The 22,170-nt window shown below is 32.3% G+C and overlaps 1 protein-coding gene across 1 annotated transcript in view; it reads right to left on the reverse strand.

Moving 5' to 3' along the window:
* Dat (Sodium-dependent dopamine transporter) overlaps window positions 1-22,170 on the reverse strand; it is a 46,341-nt gene that overhangs the window by 16,827 nt on the left and 7,344 nt on the right. Inside the window, exon 2 of the mRNA XM_076389020.1 lies at window positions 13,424-13,597. Within this exon, the coding sequence (XP_076245135.1) occupies window positions 13,424-13,586 (163 nt within the window). The 5' untranslated portion in view covers window positions 13,587-13,597. The remainder of the gene's footprint in view (window positions 1-13,423; window positions 13,598-22,170) is intronic.

The raw sequence follows: 22,170 nt of genomic DNA on the forward strand, positions 1-22,170 counted from the left end.
ATGAAGTAGAGTCGTTACTTCACCCTCGATGATAGATTAATTATTGTGGATTCGCTTTCGTCTAGTCCTATACAGGCCCAGTAGTGGATGCCTGTTCGAGGGAGGGTGGAGGCTTGTTTGAAAGTCTGATTATTAAATACAGTAATGTTGCGGACGAGAGCCGCTCTCGGGTCTGGTCGCGGCTCTCGTCCGCGACTGGTAGTCGATTCGGCTTCCTTTGCTCTCGGTCGCCGAGATAATTGGTACACGACCGGAGAAGCAAAAAAAAGGGTCTCGCTCGAGCTCGATGCCCGAAATCAATGACGTCAGAAAAGACAAGGATAGCATTAGGGATTTAATAGGAAAAATTGAAGTTCCTTATTTGCAAACAGATTTTCACGCAAGTAACACCAATCGATTCCTTGTGCTCTCCCGATAAAAATGATATCAAATACGACATGATTCCTATTATTTATAATAAAGATATTTAAATAATAAACGTTGGAACCCTGCAACGGTTACGGAGAATCGTCAAAGTTACTTTTCTATCAGTTCTTTACGAGCTAAAAATGACATAAACAGAATTTATGTATATTATATTTAATCGATGTCGAAAAGAAGATATTAAAAATAAAAAAATAAAAATTTCTAAACATTTAAAACGGAACTTATATACATACTTTTTGTATTACGCTTTCATTTTCTTAATAATTTCAGTCATTAAATAATTAAACACAAAAATATGAGGGAATACATAATAGGGAGTTAGCCCTACGACGAGAGCCGCGTTCGTCGAATCGACTACCACTCGCGAGCGAGAGTCGCGCTCGGGTCTAGTCGTGCCTTAGAATCGACTACCATTCACGGACGAGAGCAGTACTCGGGACTGGTCGTGCTTAAAATCGACTACCACTCACGGACGAGAGTCGCGCCCGGGTCTGTTTACGAGCATGACCTTTCGTTCTACAAACCAAGTTTTATGTATCTTTGTTAAAAATAATCGGAATCATGTCGTGTTTGACATCATTTTAATCGGGAGAGCACAAGGAATCGATTGGTGTTACTTGCGTGAAAATCCGTTTGCGAATAAGAAACTTCAATTTTTCCTATTTAAATCCCTAATGCTATCGTTGTTTTTTATGACGTCCTTGTTCTCGGGCGTCGAGCTCGAACGCGATGGTTCCAAGAATTGGTTTCTCGGCGGCACGTATCAAACGAGGTAGTGGGGATAAACCACGGCTCTCGTCCGTGTAGACGAAACGGCTCTCGTCCGCAACATTACTGTATACTGTATTGCGTTTGCAATATTAAGATAGGTGAATATATTCTGATGATAAACACATTTTAAAAGAACATTAAGCAGGAGAGTCAAGTAAAACAAAAAAAAAAAAAAGAATTACAGTCATAAGAGAAATGAAAAGAATGTACAATGCGAGACTCACCAATCTACTGGTTACTTCTTATACAAATTTTATGTTTCCTTGAATTACTTGGTCTTTATCCGATTTCCAAAAACCTGGAGTACTATAGATAACTGGAATATGTCTGAAAAACTGCACACACACACACACATACACGATTAGAGATATTATTACTATATTATTAAGCCGAACTTGGATAGTAAGAAATAATAAAAAAAAAGAAAAACTATTTGAATTCTAAACTATTTAAAACTTTAAAACTATTTGAAATTTTAACGTGCGGCTATGAGTCTATTCACTCCCAGCTCACTGCACTTTTGAGTGAATCTCTGCTCGAAACTATTGAGAATTTAACTGATAGAAGAAAGGATAATTAGCCCACGGACCCCTCGTCGCGTACCTCACGACTTATCAACGAAGAGTGTCGAGGCTTGGAGCACTCGGGCGGGACCCAGGCTGGGCTAGCTATCAAAAAGCTGATGTTGCATATTATAACCCGACGGCAAGTCGCGGTTGCTCTCACGAGGCTCGCTTGAAATCCCGCGTGTGTGCATGGTATATGTGTTCTTTTGATTTCTGCACTCCTCAACTAGTAGGTTTGGTGATGCTCTCAACCATTCTAAATTTTGAGTCCACATTCTTACATACTTGCATTCATTCGCACAATAGTGATTCCGGATATATATAAAAATATGTATATGTATAAAGTATAAAATTAAGAGGATAATAATACAAAGGGGAAATATTATGATTTTACCAATGAGGCAGTATTTCGGCAAGGATTTGAGAAATATTCGCAAAACTATTGTCCACGTGGAAATAACGAGAACGAATGCAATCAACAAGGGATTCCCCATAACACTGTGTGTTGTTGATGCATTCGTTGTCAATGGCAATTTTATTATTATTAACTTTATTGGAGAACCACTGGGCGTCCAGAGATTCTACATATTAACCGGACGTTAATATTGGGTTGCTGCAACGGCAGCTCGTTGCAGGATTCGAGAGACGTTTGCAACTTACTTTATGCTAACACCAAATATCGGGTGGCGACCAACCGTCGCGACGACGATAATTCTTCGTGGGAAAGGAAAAGAGAAAAAGAAAAAAAAAAATTAATCGTTACGGAACGTAACAGCATACATCGATCAATGTGTATTTCAAGGCAAGGAAAAGTTTCGAGAGATCTAGAGAGGATCTGAGGAAAAGAATCTAGAGAAGAATAGGAATACTTCAAGTCAAGAGGAATATTTCAAGTCAAGAAATATGACACGTTCACATTGGTCATATCACTTACATTCAAGCCACTTGAATTCAAGTAACTTGACTAATCTGAACAAGGCTTAAGGGTAGAAACACGTAGAACGCTAGTTTCTAGCGCTTGTGAGCCAGAGCTGACAAATCAACAAGTTAGAATGAGAAGGAATGAGAAAAGAAAGAAGGAATGAGAAAGAATGAAAAGGAAAGAGAAGGAATGAGAAGAAATGAGAAAAAATCAATGAATGAGAATGAGAAGTACCAGCATTCTATGTGTTTCTGTCCGCATAGCTGCACTCAAATCGTAACAGATATCTACAGCTTGGAACGCGCCCCTCCGATTTCAGGGGCTGACTGACCTCTGGCGAGCTGTCCCAGCAAGGCTCCGAAACTCAAGTAATAATGCAATCATAAAAGTTAAAAATTGGACTACGCCCTAGCAATCGAAAATAGGGGAAAGTGGAATCAAAACTAATATTTTTTATATTTCACCCAGCTGCCAATTACCTTTTAAAGTTATGCAGACGAAATGTATGCCTTAAGAAAGTATGTTTATTGATCTATCATTTGACCCACGATTTAGCCTTATGTGATTAGTAATCAAAGAGCTATGGCACTTTTTTGCAGTTACTGTCATTGTTATTTTCTTTGCACAATTTTAACCTAACTCCATTAAAAATTGTTCGATATACATAGATTTTGGTATCATTTTAATCGGCAAAATATAAGAAATTTATCTGCATCATTCTTGTAGTGATAGCACGCATAATAACAAAGTTAATATTTTGAGGCAAAGCCATAAATCTTCGATTGCGGCGCCATACACGTATGTGTGCTCCATGCCAACAGACAAGGAACTTTAAAAAGATTTTCTGGGGACTAGTATTATTAACGAAAATACTCATTACTATTTATAGAAAATCTCTAACTCTTGTTAAATTTTTTTAAAAATTGTACCAATAAATCCCTTATATACTGCCCATAAAAATGATACTAATCACGACACATTTTGGATCATTCTTAATCATTTATAAGAATACTAAATATTTTTGAAAATTTACCTATTTAATGTTAAAGTAAGTTTAAAAAATCAATTTTTGCTGATTTTTATTTTCTTTAATTATTATACATCCTTATGTATTATTCAACATCGTTAAATAATATTATATGTATATATTACATATGCCAAGACATATTGAAAATAGTATACATAAATGTAAAGAATAATGTGACGAAATATTCATATGTATATTTTAAAAAAAAATTGTTGAAGCATTAAAAACGTCATTTGTGACTAAAATATCACTTTAAATTTCATTCTTGCTCAAACTAAAAATAAGCGGTAGTTTCGAAGTATTTATAATAGTTTGTTCACACATTCTGTTGACTATCAGATTACAGTAGGATCTCAATTACTTAAATCTCGAATCATAATTTAGCAATAATTCTTTCAAAATAAAAGAGTACTCATCAAAAGTGTATCTTATTATTAAAACAATTAATCAAAGTCCTATCTCATTTTATGACATACCATACCTTAGGTAAATAAAGAAAAAACACCTAAAGGAATGTTGCCCTTGTGTACCTAATTCGTAAATAAGAAATAGTCGAATCATATGAAGTGCATTGTGGGTGTTGAAGTGGACTAAAATTCGCGAGATATTGAACTTGGTTCTGTTCTTATTTGCAACCTACCGAGAACGAATAGGTAGTGAATATACCGCGATTACTTTCATCCTTCATGACTTTAAACGCGAATCCTCTCAAATATACTGTACATTCCATCCTATCCTTCTTTTTCTTTCCGATAAATTCACCCTCGTAACCACGGAAACGTAATCGCATTAAGAAAGAATATTCCCCTCTCCGTATGCCTCCGATAGCCTTGATTAATTTTTTCTTTTCAATGACGAGCAAACTCGATGAAAGTGCTTCTTTGATACTTTTTCATTCGTTTAACTAGGAATAACAATACCTACATACGTTTTCATCCCAACATTCGAAGAAATGAGCATGTACTCGTTTGTACAGAAGATGATAAAAAATTACGTACGTAATCTGTTTTATATTTAAAGAAGCACTAGATGACAAAACAAGTTTTATATAATAAACTTTTCAGAAATATGTCAAGTGTTGGATAGGAATTGTAGCATAAGGGAAACATCATAAATACTTCATAAATAAAGTAATTAAATTTATATAACAAAGTAATATATTAAATTACATAAAAACTATAAGCAATAATAAAATTAATTGACTATTTTTCATTGTCAAATTGGGGGATGCTTTACATAAAATACATTGAATGTTGAATACAAAATCGAAATGAACAAATTTTGTTTTCGATCATTTTCAAAAAATTCTTCCGTTCTATCTCTCTTATATCCTTGCTGGTTAAATGTATTGTGCGAATGCACTCGGTATTTGCGGATAGGTATCTGTTACGCATATTTCTTATGTAAATAATACCTTCCACCGTAATGCAATTAATTATAGGTTTAATAATCAACAAGTCTTCCTTAAATGATAGATGTAATCGTTAACCGCAGATAATAACCTATCGCTTTCAGTGGTTCTATCATTGTTCGGTTGTTCATCAGTTGCATTACTATTAGCATATTAACGACAGGAATCATTATGCAGGCAAGTTGTGCAAGTACGGGCAACCTTACATAGAAGGAATTATTCTAAGAAGCTGTTGTGACACAGAGCACGCGATAAATCTCAAGAATGTCGAAAACAAGGAATGGAAGGTAGTTTAATTGATTCTCTAGAAAGGAAGTCATTATTTAAAATTTCACAATGTTATAGCATTTCCTTGGAAGTTACCTGATAACTGTAATACAATTTTTCCTGAATGGTACTATCATTTCTATTAGTAATTTAGTACTATGTGGAAGTCTTAATGTATCTCTACCTCATGAACTAGTTTTAAAAATATGTTCCTTATCTTATAAGTTCTCTGTAATGTCAATGTGGTATTTCTTGTCGATTTAATAACAGTATTATTTAGAAATCTTAAGTGTAAGTTTAGAAATCTTAATTAATTTGCATAATAGCCTATTACACTCGTTTAATAATTTATAGAAGAATCTTTATCTCTCGTGACTTTTTCATCATTTGTCTATGCGACGTGCAAAAGCATTTCCACCTTACGTCGCGGACACATGTCCGGTTTCAAATAACATTTCCGCTCAATTCTGGTCCTTTCAGAATGCAATGGCGGACAGCTTTAAACGCTTTGTGTGTTTGCCATGCAAATACTGTACGTAATAGAATTTTAAATAATTTTTTACAGAAATATGAAGTCATATTATAATGAATTTTGCATTAAGCGCTTCGTTAACAATTTTTAATGTTTTGTCATTTATTTGTGTTCACTCATTTGTATCAAGTTGAAACTAGTTATATTTGTCCTTGCGTAAAGTGCGTGATAGCTGAATTTTGAAAATATTTATAAATGACGATTACAGCAATTGAAAATTGAAATAAATGTGTCGTGCCAAAAAAGCAGCACTGGTTGAACTGAAGTAGTTACGTTAGAATATTAAATTTAAAAAATGTTAGCTATTATGTAAATCATTACTGGAAAAGTGATATACAATATATAATATTACTAAATTTCTACTGAAACGTAAAATACCGGTATTATACCAAAAAATACCTTAGTACCTTATAGTAACCGAAATAAAAAATACTGATATGATGTCATATCGCTATCTGAAAGTACCATTACATACACCTATACCTACCGGTGAATTTCTTGGTTTTTCTATTTCATTTAATTATTAAGAGTTTTTAAAGTAGAGATCTAAATCCGATAATTCGATTATTACAACTATGTTGATAGTCTCTAGTGCCGAACTCGATACATGTAGTACCGAAATCGCTGTAATATCGAAAGTAAAATAATTGCCATTAACCGATATAATCACTGAAGTGTTTGTTAAATAAAACATTAAAGAAACTTTGTATTGTTGCATTAATGTTGTTATGGTTAATATTTTTCTTCAAAAAATTGTTCAGTTTATAATTGAAAAAATATGTATGAGTGTATAGCAAAAAAGAATTGATAACAATTCAATGTTTATTTTCGAACTACATTTAAAATGAATCAAATAACAGTAATAAAAGTGTATGCTTGTTTCAGATGTTTTAATCCTCGAACAGCGAATTGTTTCACATTCATGTGCAGAGTCAGCGGACTCAGGGTCACTTTTGACCCTGCGTTCTCCGTCCGAGGGTTAATAATAACATATGTACTTTCTGCATTTAATGCACAAATTCTTTTTAAGATATTAATATAAATTAAATATACGAACTCTTTGATACGAATAAAAATTGCTTGACACTGGAACTAAGAACAGTTAAAAAGTATTATTCTTGAATAATTAAAAAGACAAGATTTTCGAAAAATAAGTAGGGTATTTAAACATCTGTCAAAAACAGAGAAGTTGTTTCTTTTTCATTAAACAAACGCAAAAAGATAAAGAAACATTTCAATATTTAAATAGATAAACATAGAAATATTTAAATAATTAAGTGTGAAAAAGTCCAAATGATTTCAAATTATAGTAAAGAAAGTAAAAAATGGGAAATTGGATAGTTTGAAAAAGTAGTATCTAATGTAGAACGCCTAAAAGATCTATAAGGAAAACTGAAAAAGCTTTATGTTTGTTATAAAAAATGAATTTTTATTTAATCAGGAGATATAAATAAACAAATATCTTTTATGTTTTAATTATTTCTTTGCCTTTTACATGATAAATACGTCAATAATACAACTTTAGCACCGCATTCTTAATGTCTCCATCGAAAACACCAAACACGTTGCTTCCATATTTCTCCATTAGTTATTTTTATAATTCTCGTCGCAAAATAAACATTCTATATCATTGTCATTGTCGTCATCATGTTTCATATTGCGTATAGTCACGTATTGACAAGAAAATAATTAAGTCACTAAAAAAAATTAACTTTGACGATATATTGTTTTTGAACAATTAAGGACAAATATATTTAATGATAAATTGTGTAACAGAACATTTTTTAACTTATCTTCGGTATAATATTCAACTATAGTACTGGGCTTTGAAAAAGTTTTAAACGCAACGAAAATGTAAAACGCTTTATTCTTGCTAATGGATGCTCGACTGACACTTATTTGTCAGTATACTAATCTGTTTAAGAGAAAATATTTCACACGATTGTTGATAAATATCGTTAGTTAATTACTGATACATTGTTCTGTTCCATGTTATACACTATTCTATATTCCAACTAGGTATACTATAATTCAAGAAAACACCGTCAACTATTACCTATATTTTAGGTATTTCGACTTTAGTGAGTACCAATTTATAAGGAAGACAACATCCTTAAAATAAATTATCGTATCAATTATATTGAAACTAATTTTACTACTATCTTACGTAGTACATAAAGCCTCGGAAATATCAAGTAATTAAAAAAAAAAATATCCAAAAATAGTCATTTACTTTCCATCAAGTTTTACTCGTAGTATAAATTATGTTTCCAATCTTGAATCAAATATTTCCACAGTCCTGTATTGAATATAACACACGTGGAAAAGCTCGAAGAGTTCATCAGGAGTTGATGGTTTCTTTATTTATCTTTTAATAATTATTCTCCAATAATCAACTAAAATTCTCTCTTTTCCATATTAACATTAATGCATGCATCTAAAGAAATCTAATAAATTATATATGGTTACACAATTTAGAGTACCATTTCACCATCTAGTCTGCGAGAAGACAAGCTGTGTCCCGAGACATCCGCGTTGAAGAAGCGCGAAACGTTCGACAAAATCACGCGACATAATGGGTCGCGTACGGTGATATGGAGCAGGTAGAGGCGCCGTTGGCGTCCATGATCAAAGGCTGGCCCGAATGGGAAATTATAATTAATTAAGGTAATTGGAAATTAGCGACCGATCTTGCCGGTACTAATGGCTCGACCTGCTCTCCTCTTAATCGAGTTAGCAGTCGCTTTTGAGGAGGCCCCGTATCGCTGATAGCCGGCCGTGTAATCGCGTTCCTACAGCGAAGACTTCGATGGAACAAGGCTAATAGAATGGCGGTAGACGAGCGCGGTTTTCTAAGTCCTCGCGTGTCAGGATGCTTAGAGGCAATAGTTATTGGGGAGGGTTTGGGAGAAAGAGCAACAATAGGCGACACTAACGAAATGGAAACTTTGAGTATAGAGCTAAAAAAATAGTAGTAACGCAAACCATCAAAGTATCGACACTAGCAAGAATGTGACGGATAAGTTTAAAGAAAAATGCTAACTGAAGGGTCCGTAGTTAAGCTACGGACACCCAATTTTAAGATAGATAGACTTTGACCTACTGATATTAAATACTTTTTAAATTAATATGATGTTAATTGGAATGTGGAAACAAGATATGACATGTATTCCCAAATTTTATTATAAAGGCTTTGATATTTAAACGAGAGCAGTAATAAAAATATATCATGCGAAGTCTACCAGACTTTGTGTCAATAGTTAAGGGTTAAGTGCAAGTTACGAACTTATAAGGAGGGAAAGATATTTTCCTGAAGTCGATTTATGTATTGATACTATGTTTTTATCTTGTTAAAGATGAGAATAGCAGAAAATAAGAAAAGAATGTGAAGAAATGAGAGGAAATGTAGATAAAATTTGTGTAATACGTTTTAGTCAATTCATTTCTTATTGTTGAATATAAGATATAGGTGAAAAGTAAAATAAATATTATTGAGAAAAGTAGACCTTCACGAATTACCTACCTATACTTTTTTCTATGTGTGCTATAAATATTTAGCACAATATCTAGTATCCTGATTCTCAAACTTAATAGTATGATATTATCTTTGGGTGGAAGAAATATGTTTAATTTCCAACACAAAATAATTTAATTTCCAACACAATTAAAGTAAGAGCAATTAGATTAAACAAAAATGAAAATAGACTCTAAGAAAGAACCAAAAGATTACGTTTTCGGGAACTACAAAAACATATGTCAAAGAAAGCATTCAAACTTGAAGCAAAATAAAAGCTAAAACAATTTGTTTTGTATTAAAGAAAGATTGAGGCAAAATGATACAAGTAATAAGTATATTTCCCTACAAATTATATATAATATTTCAAAACCGATGGTATGTACAAGCGAAAACATGGATGTTCTGTTGTATTGAAAATTGAGGACTAGAGTACAGAATACGGAGGAAAAGTTTATGATACTTGAAGAGTGCACAGGGTAAGAAGCACACTCATAATCCAACAATACTGACTCTACTGTAGCTCCTGTAGAGTAGATAGAAGTCTCATAATTCCGCTCACTCTGTATACCTTTTCAAACTAAAATGATTTTGTGTAATGTACTTGTACTTGGTCAAAATTCAAATTCAATTTTTTGAAAAATAAAATGCAAAATCAAGAAATTGTTTTCTGGGTAAGGGATTAGATTTCTGATAATAATTTCAGTTTATTACAATTTATTTATAAGTAATTCACTGATATTTTACACAACAAATATTGAAAGTGAGGTTGTACAAATGCTATGACTCCACCATACCAGTTAAAGGTTAATAAAACAATTCAAACACACTCAAACATTTTCCTTAGGCGATTCTTTGAAATGCTTTCTTTTCACTGAAACGCCGACTAATTTTTACAGATAGAATCACTATTCTTACACTTGTACCATCGATTCTGAAACACTCTTATTGTGCATATCACTTATTTGCTGCAACAATAATATAACTCAAAAATTATATTTTTTAGAGCAATAAAATAATAACTTTATTTCACGCAAGAACCGGTTTTTAATACTAATAACTCAGAAACATTTTTTAAACATATTTTTTTAGTTAGGTTAGAGGTATATAACTAATTACTGTATACTGACAGATTACTGTGCCTTCCCTTTTATTTTCATAGGTATATGTATAACAAAATGTATCATTATTAAACTAAAAATATTTAAATATATAAATATTTTAAAATATTTGATTTTAGTAAAAAAACAAATATTTTCAGTCTAGTAATTTTACGTTTTGTTATGTGTGAAAATGAAATGCAAGTCATAGTAATCAGCCAGCACACAGTAATTGGTATCTTTACCCTATGTCATTAAAGTGAATGAACGAGATGCAATTACAGTAAAATGAATACTTTTAAGAATCATATAGTTGTAGTAAAACAAGAAAAAAAGGGGGAAAATCTGTCTAATAGTATAGAGTTTCATCTTTTTTCGAAATCTGTTTCGATATAAATTGAGAAACACCCGACACGGAGAAAAATGATATTTCGACATTAACCAAACTATTAGATCAGGAATGAAATCTATTTGAACAGCGCAATCTCAAGTCGGTAGGTTACGCTCAAATTACTTCTTCACCTTAATTCGAGCCAATTTCGAGTCTCGCGAACGCTCTCGCAAATAAGAGAACCTCCAAGTGAAGTCTAAATCTCGGGTCATTTTCCACGAGGTAAATACCAATTAGCCGACCGGTTAACGCGGTATTACCTAGCTACAGGAGTGCATTACTTGATGCATCCCCTATTGCAACGGCGAAATAACATCTGACGATGTTACGCGAGATCGGCGTGAGATAATCGGAAAATGTCCAAGTTGAAGCGATATCAGCGAGTGTGAAACAAGAAAAATATTTTCGTTTGTAATAAATGCAATCCAAGTACATTAAATAGCTTTTAAGAAATACAACCCAAGTGCGTTAAAGGAGGATTTCAGTCTAGAATCTTCAAAAGCTCGATGTTCCTTTTTTTAGACTTCTCACTTCTGATGTTTGAAGAACATACAATTAAAAGAAAGTTTCAAAATTCTAAAAATTATCAAAGTTATAGGCTTTCAAATAACAGCTACTGCATGAATTAACTTTAAACACATTTTTCTCCAAATATCATTTTTCGAATTGATGAGACAATGTCAAAAACTAATTGATTTGAATGAATCTTTTTTTAAAGTAAAGAGTATAATAAAAGAATATTTTTCGCAGGCAGTAAACCTGTGACATTTTGAGCTTTTCCTTTAATAATTTGTAGTAAATGTAAAATTGTGAAAAAGATGAAAAAGAAACTATAAGTTTGACTTTAAAGTGTCAGAAAATGATAAAACAAAATTATTTTTTCATTTTCGTCAGTTCACTGCCCCGAAAATTTCATACAGATTAAGAAATCTTAACTTATATAGAAGTATACGACTTTTTATATGCTCAAAACCTACGTAATAAAATCTCGAAAACCACATATTGCCATTTGGTTTATCTGCAATAGTTGTTTATAAATGCTATTTAAATGTAGTAAATAGTTCTTGTTAATGTACAATTTATGGAAAAAGTGCAATTTTGTGGTCCACTTTGTTTTGATATGCAATATTTGTACGTTTCCGAATGCATTTAAAGAATTACGCCAAATTGCAGACCTATATAATACTTATAATTTTTTGCAAAATTTGTTGCAACTGAATTATAGTTTTGGAAAAATTGTATTTTTATTTTATAAATATACTTTGCTTAAATAGAGTACAAACACAGCTTTATTTTTCATAAAACTTAAGTTTTGCTTGGAAAATTAAAGCGATGATAATTAACACTTTTTTTTTATTCAACTCGTATAACTAAAAGTTATTTAATTAATATGGAAATTATATCTAAGTGAATAAAAAATACATTTATAATCATTTCTGAAATTTTTGTTTCAAATCTGCGCCTTTGTAAATATATTACTGCCTTCTTATACAGAGAACTAACTTGAGAAAAATAAAAATGTTTTTCTGCTCTACTAACAATGCGTATCAATACTAAACATGTAGAGCTTTTAAAAATGCAGTTTATCTGTAATCTGTTTGGCAAAAAACCATAGTTATTCAGATGTTCAGTCTGATATAAGATTCTAGAGACCTTAAATCAAGCGTGACAAAATAAATTACGTTCCCAGCTCACGTTTCGTTAATCTTCGCATTTATTCAAGATTTTTCCCTATAGTTCTCATGAAAAAACTGCAAGAGAACAGAAGATTTAATGATTACAATGGAAAACGTTAATGATATAGACAAAAAGGGAAGCACATGAATAAAAACAACAGCCAAGACGTCCGTTTGATGTGTAAATAATCAAAGACACCTCTGCGGGAGCAATTAGTCACGCAGATCACCGTGAGTCATTCCTATTGATATGAAACTGGTAGAGATTGATGAATTTGTACACGAATTGCAACGACAATCAACTAGCAAAAGATCTTAGATGACTTAGATAATGAGTAAAATCGTTTGTATTTTATAACTTGCTTTAAACACAAATTAAGCTATTCAGGAAAACCTTTATAGTAGTTTGACTATGTCAACTTTAGTCTTTCAAAAATTTTTGTTATTAACAAAACTTTGTTTCTCTAAAAACGAAAGATTATAAGAAGTTTCACTTAAAATTTATCGTTTATTTCTTCAAAAGTAATTACCTTTTATTGGCTTGTCCTTTTGTACTGTTTAAGATTAAAGTTGTTAATAATATTTAATAAAGAACTCGATGAAGATAACTATTTAATATTTTCAAATGAGTAATAATCTTATGTAGCTAATTATAAACAAAAGTTACACAAATTTTTAAAGAAAATTATTACGTAAAAAGTAACAATATAAAATAAATATAAGAGTTAACTATAAAAACATATTTTGAACAACATCGAGTAAGTGTAGTGATTACTTAACAATTAAAGTGTTAATGAATTTCGCTGAAAAATTGACTTACCGCCACCATTTTTGTAGCACAAATAAGGGAATCTCCATACATTGGCAAGATCGACAGCGAACCCGATAACAGACAAAAGGAAGTCGACTTTGCCGGACCATGTTTCTCTGCCGTCGACGGCGGCGTTGATTTTCGTAGGATTCTTCACCACCCTCGACGACATGTCTTACTTTCCTACAACAAGTTAATCAATCAGTCTCTAACTTTTAATATACGCAACATTTTCAAGTTAAAGCTAAAACAAACAGACCGCATGAAATCAGCTAATTTATTACTATTAACTTTTATATAAATGATTAAAACTATGGAATCACTTGTTAATTTATGTTAAAATTGTTCTCTATAATAAAGTTCTTTCGATCTGAAATTAAGATGGTTAACAATCATTGAAATGTTTCCTTCATTTACCTAAAGTTTGTTTAACAAGAAATGTCTTACTCCTCTCGATTTACGAAGTAATTCAATATTTTTGGCAGTGGTAGTAGTAGTATATCCTTCAGAATAATTATAATATATTTTACTTTTAGGCAAAGTAAATTTGTCATTTGTCAATGTCAATATCTTTTAATAATCACATTTTTCAATATAGTCTAAAGTCTAAAGTACTTTGAATTATCTGGAATATACGATACAAAATTTAGTTTACATCTTTTGTCAAATTCAGAAGGGTTTATAAAGTGTGTGAAATAACATGTTTGGTCTTGGTATGTAATGTGCGCCTGACTACATACAATCTCTATTTCCTTAATTTCAGAGGTATACTCTACGCTCTACATTTTCCTGCGTGAAAACACTTGATGAAGCGTAAAACTACTTGGAGTAGAAATTGTTCAAATTAAAAAAGGTTTTGTAAAAATCTGTAGAAAGTGTGAAAGGTAGCATAAGGAGAATATGGAATTAGAAATTATTTTAAACAACAAAATATTAGTGGAGTAGGAATTTCTAGTCCATTTCTTTAATTCTGTTTTTATGCTTGCCAGCTAGCTAATAATTGTACATTTACTGAATATAAGAAATACCTTAACAGAAAAAGATAAATATCTATATCCGAAGCTCGATATTTTTATTTTATCATTTATCTCATGATTGCTTTAATTAAGAAATTCGAACTTTTATATTACATTGAGAATAGAATTTAGGAATATTAAAATACATGTATGTATATAGCACGTAAACATGTAGCAAAACATGAATTTCATAAATAAAATTCTATGGTATCTTACGTATAAATAGACAGAAAAGAGATCAATTATGTTAATACGAAACATTTTTACTTTGTCGTTTGATTCTACGACCATGCTATATTTTTCTAGCGACTAGGCGTGTACAATCAATGCATATGTTTGACATTTGTGTTAAAAACATTGTGACACCTTAGCCTCCTAGAAAGAATTAGATAAAAACCTAATTGTTTTAAACTGTTTGGATAATTTACATTTTTACTGATGTTATTACGTACAAAGATTATATCTGATAAGATCTTTTTTTAGGAGTTAGCAAAAAACCCAATCTGTACAACCAAAAATCATAACAACTGTAACACTAGATTGGAATACTAAAACTAAATTTAAAAGCGATCGTTGTTAAGACCATGTATTTGAGTTTACGCTTTAATTTATTACGAAAGTTAATTTATTACGAATTTTTTTTTTCTTGAAGATCTTGATCTGGCTAGAAAAGGATTTATCAATTAAATCATCCTCAATATTCTACCTCCTGTAATAAGTGGGCAATACTTCAGAGACTGATTCAATATCTACAAACAATGAAAAACGTTCTATAAACACATATCCTATTTTATCTTGTTTACGAAATATAGCGAATTTTGTGTTCTGCCGTTTCGTATCTGATTACGTTCATAGGAGATGCTCAAAACGAATACTTTATGTTTCACTTTACATTTCATATTTCTTGTTGTTAAAATCCCTGATCAATTTGTTGAAGCTTTATTTAATAAGACCCCTGCTCAATTTTGTGTCAGAGTATTTCAATACTTTTAACAGGCGTTGCGTATACTAGGGATTTTAAGGATCCCCACATATCTCGTAAATAAGATCAAATAGGAAATATTCTCTTATCAACTTTTGCATTACTCTTAGGTTACTGAATCAGCCTCTAAAATAAATACTTAATTTTAGGATTGTACGTATACACCTCACTGATTCAGTTAAAAATCATTAAAGAAACTTAATAATTTGGACTAAATGGATTTCTACATTTTTCATATAACGGACTTTATTGCTGTGTAACATAAATCTGCATGCTTACAAACGAGTTTCAATCTGATAAATATCGGGCTCCCCGAACTGTATGCTGGATTAACAATTCTTGTCAAAAATTTGTTGAACTCTCTTAATTCTAGGTTCATACTCAAGATGAGGTCGTAATGTAGCATTCTACAATGCTAAAAAAGGCTTAAAACATAGGTTTCCAAATTAAGCGATATTGTTCCCTGGGGGGCGTTAAAACGATCTAATGGGGTTGGAGTAGTCACGAATGTAATTGGGGGGTGTTGAATGGGGGGGAGCATCTTATTTACAATACATTTCTTTACTATGTTATAAAACGTTGATAGAAATATATGTACATAGAAAACATAAATTTATCACTGCATCCTTCTGTTAATTTGCTTAAAGAAACTGAATTTCAAGGGGGGCACTGAGTAATTTTTTTCTGAAAAGGGGGCGATAAGTCAAATAAGTTTAGGAATCTTTGACTTAGGAGATAAGTGTAGAGAAAAACGATCAATAAATCCAAAGATTTTGTAAGTGGAGTTAATTACTTTTTGGCTAGTGATATGTAAACGATGAAGATCAAGTAAAGATTATCCCAAGATTAATCGTCCTATTAACTATTGATAAGCTAATATTTACTAAGTAAGTACCTATGGAGATATTTAATATTATGAATCTTGATTAAAGCGAATCAAATAACACTTCGAAATATTGAATAGAGAATTATTCTCGTTACACAATTTTTGCAAGAAGCAAAAATAATTCTGCAATAGAGTAAGATCATCCAGATTTCTAATTGTTCAAAAGATTCTCAGGTCATCTGCATAGCAAAGAAAACAACTATTTGTTAAAAATGATAAATATGTTAATATATGTATCTATTGGCTACAAGAAGCTATTCATAAATGTACTTACAATTTAAAAAAATCAAATATCATAATTATAAATTCATTTGTACGGATGGATCCAACACCACTGTAGGAACAGATTCAGAATTTGTATCAGATTCCATAGTACAAAAAATAAGCAATGAAAGTTACTCTAAATTCAGCGAAGAAAGAGTATGCTATTTTTTGTGATTCTACAAATGCCATTCTAGCTCTAAATGATGCTCATTCTGATAATGACATAATCCTTGATATTCAAGCAATAAAATTATGTGACTCATTGATTTAAACCTCAATACAGGTCTATTTCTTTTCTTTTTCTTTTTTCTTTCCTTCTTTTTCTTCCTTTTTTGCATCTAAGAACCATGATAAACGGTAGATGCGACATTAATTAATTAAAATAGAAAAACGCAAAAATCTCTGAAAATAAAAATCAAAATGTCCCTCAAAAACTCACCTAAGAAACATTAACGTCACATGTAAAATCTATCGTGCACATTCATTCTATTACACGACCGATTATCGATGGCGGACGATTTATATCACGGTCAGGGAGCACACTCGAGGAATCTCCCGCGTTATGAAACGCAGCAACAGATCGAGAATTCATCGAGCGGACAGGACTATCTCGATCGAGTGTTGACAAGCGTGATAGGGTCCTCGTCCGATCGCGGATTTTTCCTCGCAGAGGAGCGGGTCCAAAAAATCGCTAATCGGTCGTCGGACTGATTATCACGTGCTATATTATTTCACGAGTTCTCGGCTGTGCATGAAGAACCAAAATAGAGGGGGAGAGAGGAAAGGTTGGAAAAGAGAGGGGCGGCGGAGGCGCGTGCAGGCGCGGTCGCGATCGCGTGTGTAATTTGGCGACGACAAGTTATCGATAGCCCTTCAAGCGACACCGCTTGAGCCCCGAGCGAGGCTCATTGTGCCTCTGTGACGGGTTACGGACAAACAGCGTATATTTCAAAAGCGGCCACGGTACTGGCCTCGAGGGGGCTCTCGACGAGGGGTTTTCTGTCACACGCACTGATCCACGCTTGTCTATGGATCGACCCGATTAATTGATATTCGGCAGTTATCGTCGAACGATGGAACACACTGTACAGGTGTGGCGAAAAACACGAAGGTGAAGTCAGAGGCTCCTTCCGACAGCTTACACTGCTTAAGATAAGTTTAAGGCTTTCGTGGACTGAGTTACACCCGTCGGGAGTTTGAAAGGTGTCAGTGGGTCTGACTAACTCCACAGAAAAACACATAAAGATGGCATTGATACATTTCCCTTATTGGCCCCATTGGTCATATCAATTACTACTACTTGTACTGAGTCGAGCACCCCTCTCGTCCCTATGTCGCTGACATCTTCTGAGCTCTCGACAATACTATTTGAGGCTTCCGGATTGAGCAGTGTTTTCAGGCTGGGTCCTGAAGGGTAGTTTGTGCATGAACCATTCCCTTGATTTTTTTTTGGAAATCTTTTTTTTAAATTCCTTTTTTTTTAAGTCTTTCGAATCCACTCTGGTGATTCTTTTCTGAACGAGGATCAATTTGTCTTTGTTCGGTCATCGATTAGTGGTGGTTGATGGGACTGGATACTCATTGGAGGACTCTTAATAAGTATCGAGTTGCTTGAGTGTAGGTTTAGAGCTTCGTGCTTCTCTACTATACTGCTTGTAAACCGAGTCCTTTTCTATTTTGCATCGAGTGTTTCGAATGTACTGCTATTATCTTCATTAAATTTTTTAACACTGATATTATACTCAGTGTAGAATAAATGTACCTAGTTGCAATATTGGCGAAACATTGGATGCAAAGTTCGAAAAGACATGTAAGATTAATTATAGTGTTCGATACAGTGTTAGTGCGATCAAGGACCCTGATGAAGTCAGCTGTGATCTCCGTAATAATATTGGGTGCTCAATCCAAAAGGATATAGCTTACACATGATGGCTTCGAATAAATAAGTAGTAGCTGTGCTAGGCGTCGTCGGTATGGTTAATTAAGCGACAAACTACTGTAACGGTTAAAAATAAGGGCTATTTTCAAGAACTTTTTTAGGGAAGAATTAAATTTTTTTTTAAATCTTTAATGCTTTTCAAAAAGACATTTCCTGAGCTACTTTTTCTAAAACTGTCAGATAAAAGTAGTCATTATGGTAGTCATATTAGGAGTTAACGTGAAAGGTCTCTAAAAATTTGTTGAAAACGAGTGGGTGTGTAACGTTGAACTGCAAGTTCTGAGATGAGAAATCCTGTCATTTTCTTAAACTACAGGCAGCAACTTTCGCTACATGTATAGATTAAAAAAGGAAATTGCTATAAAATGGTAATACTTTGAAGAAAGTATGTCGAAAAACGAGGAAAAAATTAGTATTTCAAAAACACAACATTTGAAATAAATCGGATAAAAATTAATTGAGTTTTTTATCCACTCAGTTTAAAAAACGTGGTTTAAAAAAAGACGCATTTAAAGTTTAACGTATCCAGTTCCGAACTTTACGCTACATCTAATGAAACTTCTGTAACTTCGTCATTTTTACAAATTTTGCTTTAACATTTTAAAGAATCATTTTTGTAACATCAAACATTAAAAGATAAAAAAATGTTTATTTTCAATTACCCGTTACAGTGATTTTCCCCCTTAGTAGAGAAATCTCATGCCTTGGAAAGATGATTTTTAAGTAAAAGTAAACGCAGGACACAGAACTTGACAAATATGAATAGAGACCACAATAACAACTAACACTCTTATTGTTAGATACAGTGCGATCGTCGTGTGTTCTTGTGTAGTTCAAAACAGCTTTCAGTGAAACGTAGCCACCGATTTAAAGAGAATTGTAATTATACAGCGAGTTCCAGAACTAGTGGTACAATTGGAAAGGAGATGATTCTACATGAAAACATAAGTCGAAAATATACAATAAAATTAAAATTAAAAGATATAATGCTTCATTTTCGAGAAAATTGACTGAATTGTAATCGTTCGGAAGCGTACGAGAGTACGGAAGTACAGTTTAGGGTACTTGAAGAATACACGGGGCAAAGGGAACATTGATGTGGTAACCACTGACTATCTCTACAATGAGGTAAAAGCACTCCACTTTCCCAGTTTACCCCTCAACTACCTAAAACTGTACTTCGGTACACTTGTACTCGATTATAATTCAAAGTCAATACTCTAAAAAAGGAAACGCAATATAAAAAAATTCTACTTTATATTTGCTATTTATTTTTTCATGTAAAATTACGTTTTCTGCTTGCACCACTAGTTCTGGGACACCTTATCTAGATAAGTTCATGCATGTAATCGAGAAAGAATGTTAAAGAAAATACTTCTCTCTTTTATTAATAAAATAATTCTAGTAATAGCTATATGTCTTTAGTAAAATTACTCTGTCATACTCGACTATTTATTTCATTTTCTGTATACGTACTAATAGCAATTCTGCGATTTCTTCCAATTTTCCATTCAAAAACTTGCCTTTTTAACTAAAATACTTAAAATAAGCTCGGTATTAATCTGAAACGCTAAACAATCGTAATATAAAAATCTATCAATACAGCAATATAATAATCTACGTATAGCTAAATCTCAAGACACAAACTAATTTTATTTAAGAAGCTTGTACATCATTTCAACGAAAAATTACTTCTGTTGTTCATCATTCGCATAAATCTAGCAAAGAATAAAGTCTACAATAAAAATACTAATTAATCCACATAATACGCTTGATTTCCTATTCCAAATAACCTACGCTTGACTCTGTGGGCGTGTACGTAGCAAGAAACCACTTCGAATGAGACAGATACCGCAAGAATTCTTGCGTCAGTCTCGTTACATTTCTGTCGTTCATTTTACGCTTGTATTTGTAAGACAAGAAACGACACTAATCACGGTATAACCTGATACAATGCATCAAAACGGCACGCAATTAGACTCAACGTTGTGGACGTGTAAACGTGCGAATTGCGAAACAGAGGCACGTGTGATGTACGATTCTGATAATTCTAGAGCACGTAGGTATCCGATCCCAGAGGCTGCTAAGAGGTTCAGAAAGGAGACTTGTTTTATAGAAACTAAAGAAAGAATTGAAGGTTACTGCGCGTTCCACACTATTCAAATACTGGCACGAAATAGTAGAAAAGTTTTGCATAGTTAACAGAGATCAGACAAAGTTACAGTTTTTCTTCACTATATTTCATCTAACTTATCATTACTTATCGAGTTTTATACAAATGTTCTATGTTTAGAAAGTTAGAGAGCTTCTTTTGATTTTGATATGATTACGAACAAAGGACGGTACGAATCGATTTAAAAAATTATAGGATGTATAAAATATATGCCATTTCTCGCTAAATTTTCGGTACGGTCTGTGAAAATTCCAGTTTTTCCAAAATAGATTTATAACTCGTGGTTCTTTAATACCGGATAAACCAAAATTCCTTATTCCTTCAAATATTTTTGTTTCTTGGCCACTAATTTAGGGATTTTATTTGCTTTTTTTAGGTTTTATGAAAGATCACGAGTCTGGTTAACAATATCACGCAAGATAAATTGGATTACTTCACTGTTAAAATTCTCTATTACACGAAGACCAGAAAAAGACGTTGAAATGTTCATCAATGTGTCATGTCATTGTTTAAATATATGTGTTTCAATACCAGTTTTATTTTAATCTGTACGATAGTAGTAAACATTGAATAAAAGGAAATATCTGAAGTTGCTTTCATTTCAATTTATATACAAAGAGACACTTTTTCCAATACTTTTGACTGTCTAGTTCCTTCAAAAAGGCTATAGTCCACCAACATAAGAGACACTTAAAATATCCTACTGCCTAATACGAATTACGATATGTAATGTTTACTTCATTAATTTTTGTAAAATTCTTCATTCCAAACACGAATCTGGAAGTAGAACTGTTCTATCACCCATAGCTTCCAAAATTTGGAATTTTTTGTGAAAATATTAAAGAAAAGTTGGTATTAGGTGAAAACTGAAAGCTTTAGAAACTTTAAATTAATTTTAAAAGATAGAAGAAAAGTTATAGAATGTCATTGTTCATAGTTATTATATCCTGTAATTTTAAATGGTTGTTGGCTATTAAAGTTTCAAAAAAAGCTAATATTACTCTTCCATTTTGACAAAAAGTCGTTTATTTAGCACAAATTTGCTACACAGTATTGAATTCGATAATCATTTTTGAAAAAGAAACTCTAAAAAAATTTCAGGAGAGTAACTAGATTACTAACTTCCATAAGTTGCTTATACGGACTCATCAAATATTATATAAATAAAATACATGAAAATTATTAAATATTTAATAATTAACTATTCGAGGTAATTTGCAAAATATGTTTTTAACATTACTTTTCGAATTCGTTTTCAGATATCTTTAAATAAGTCCATAACTATTTTTCCGAATTTGAACGCTTCTTTCATACTTCACGATCCATTTTAGTCTATAATTTCTTAACTGGATTTAAACTGGATAATCGTGATAGTCATTATACAATTTTAAGGTCGTTGCTAGTTGTCCGTTTGCTAGTAAAATTTTAAAAGCATAACTTGTATTAGTTCTTCTAGACACTAATAACATCCATTGATAGTAATACATTTAAAAAGA

Source organism: Calliopsis andreniformis, chromosome 12 (genome assembly GCF_051401765.1).
Source record: "Calliopsis andreniformis isolate RMS-2024a chromosome 12, iyCalAndr_principal, whole genome shotgun sequence".
Classification (NCBI taxonomy): Eukaryota; Metazoa; Arthropoda; class Insecta; order Hymenoptera; family Andrenidae; genus Calliopsis; species Calliopsis andreniformis.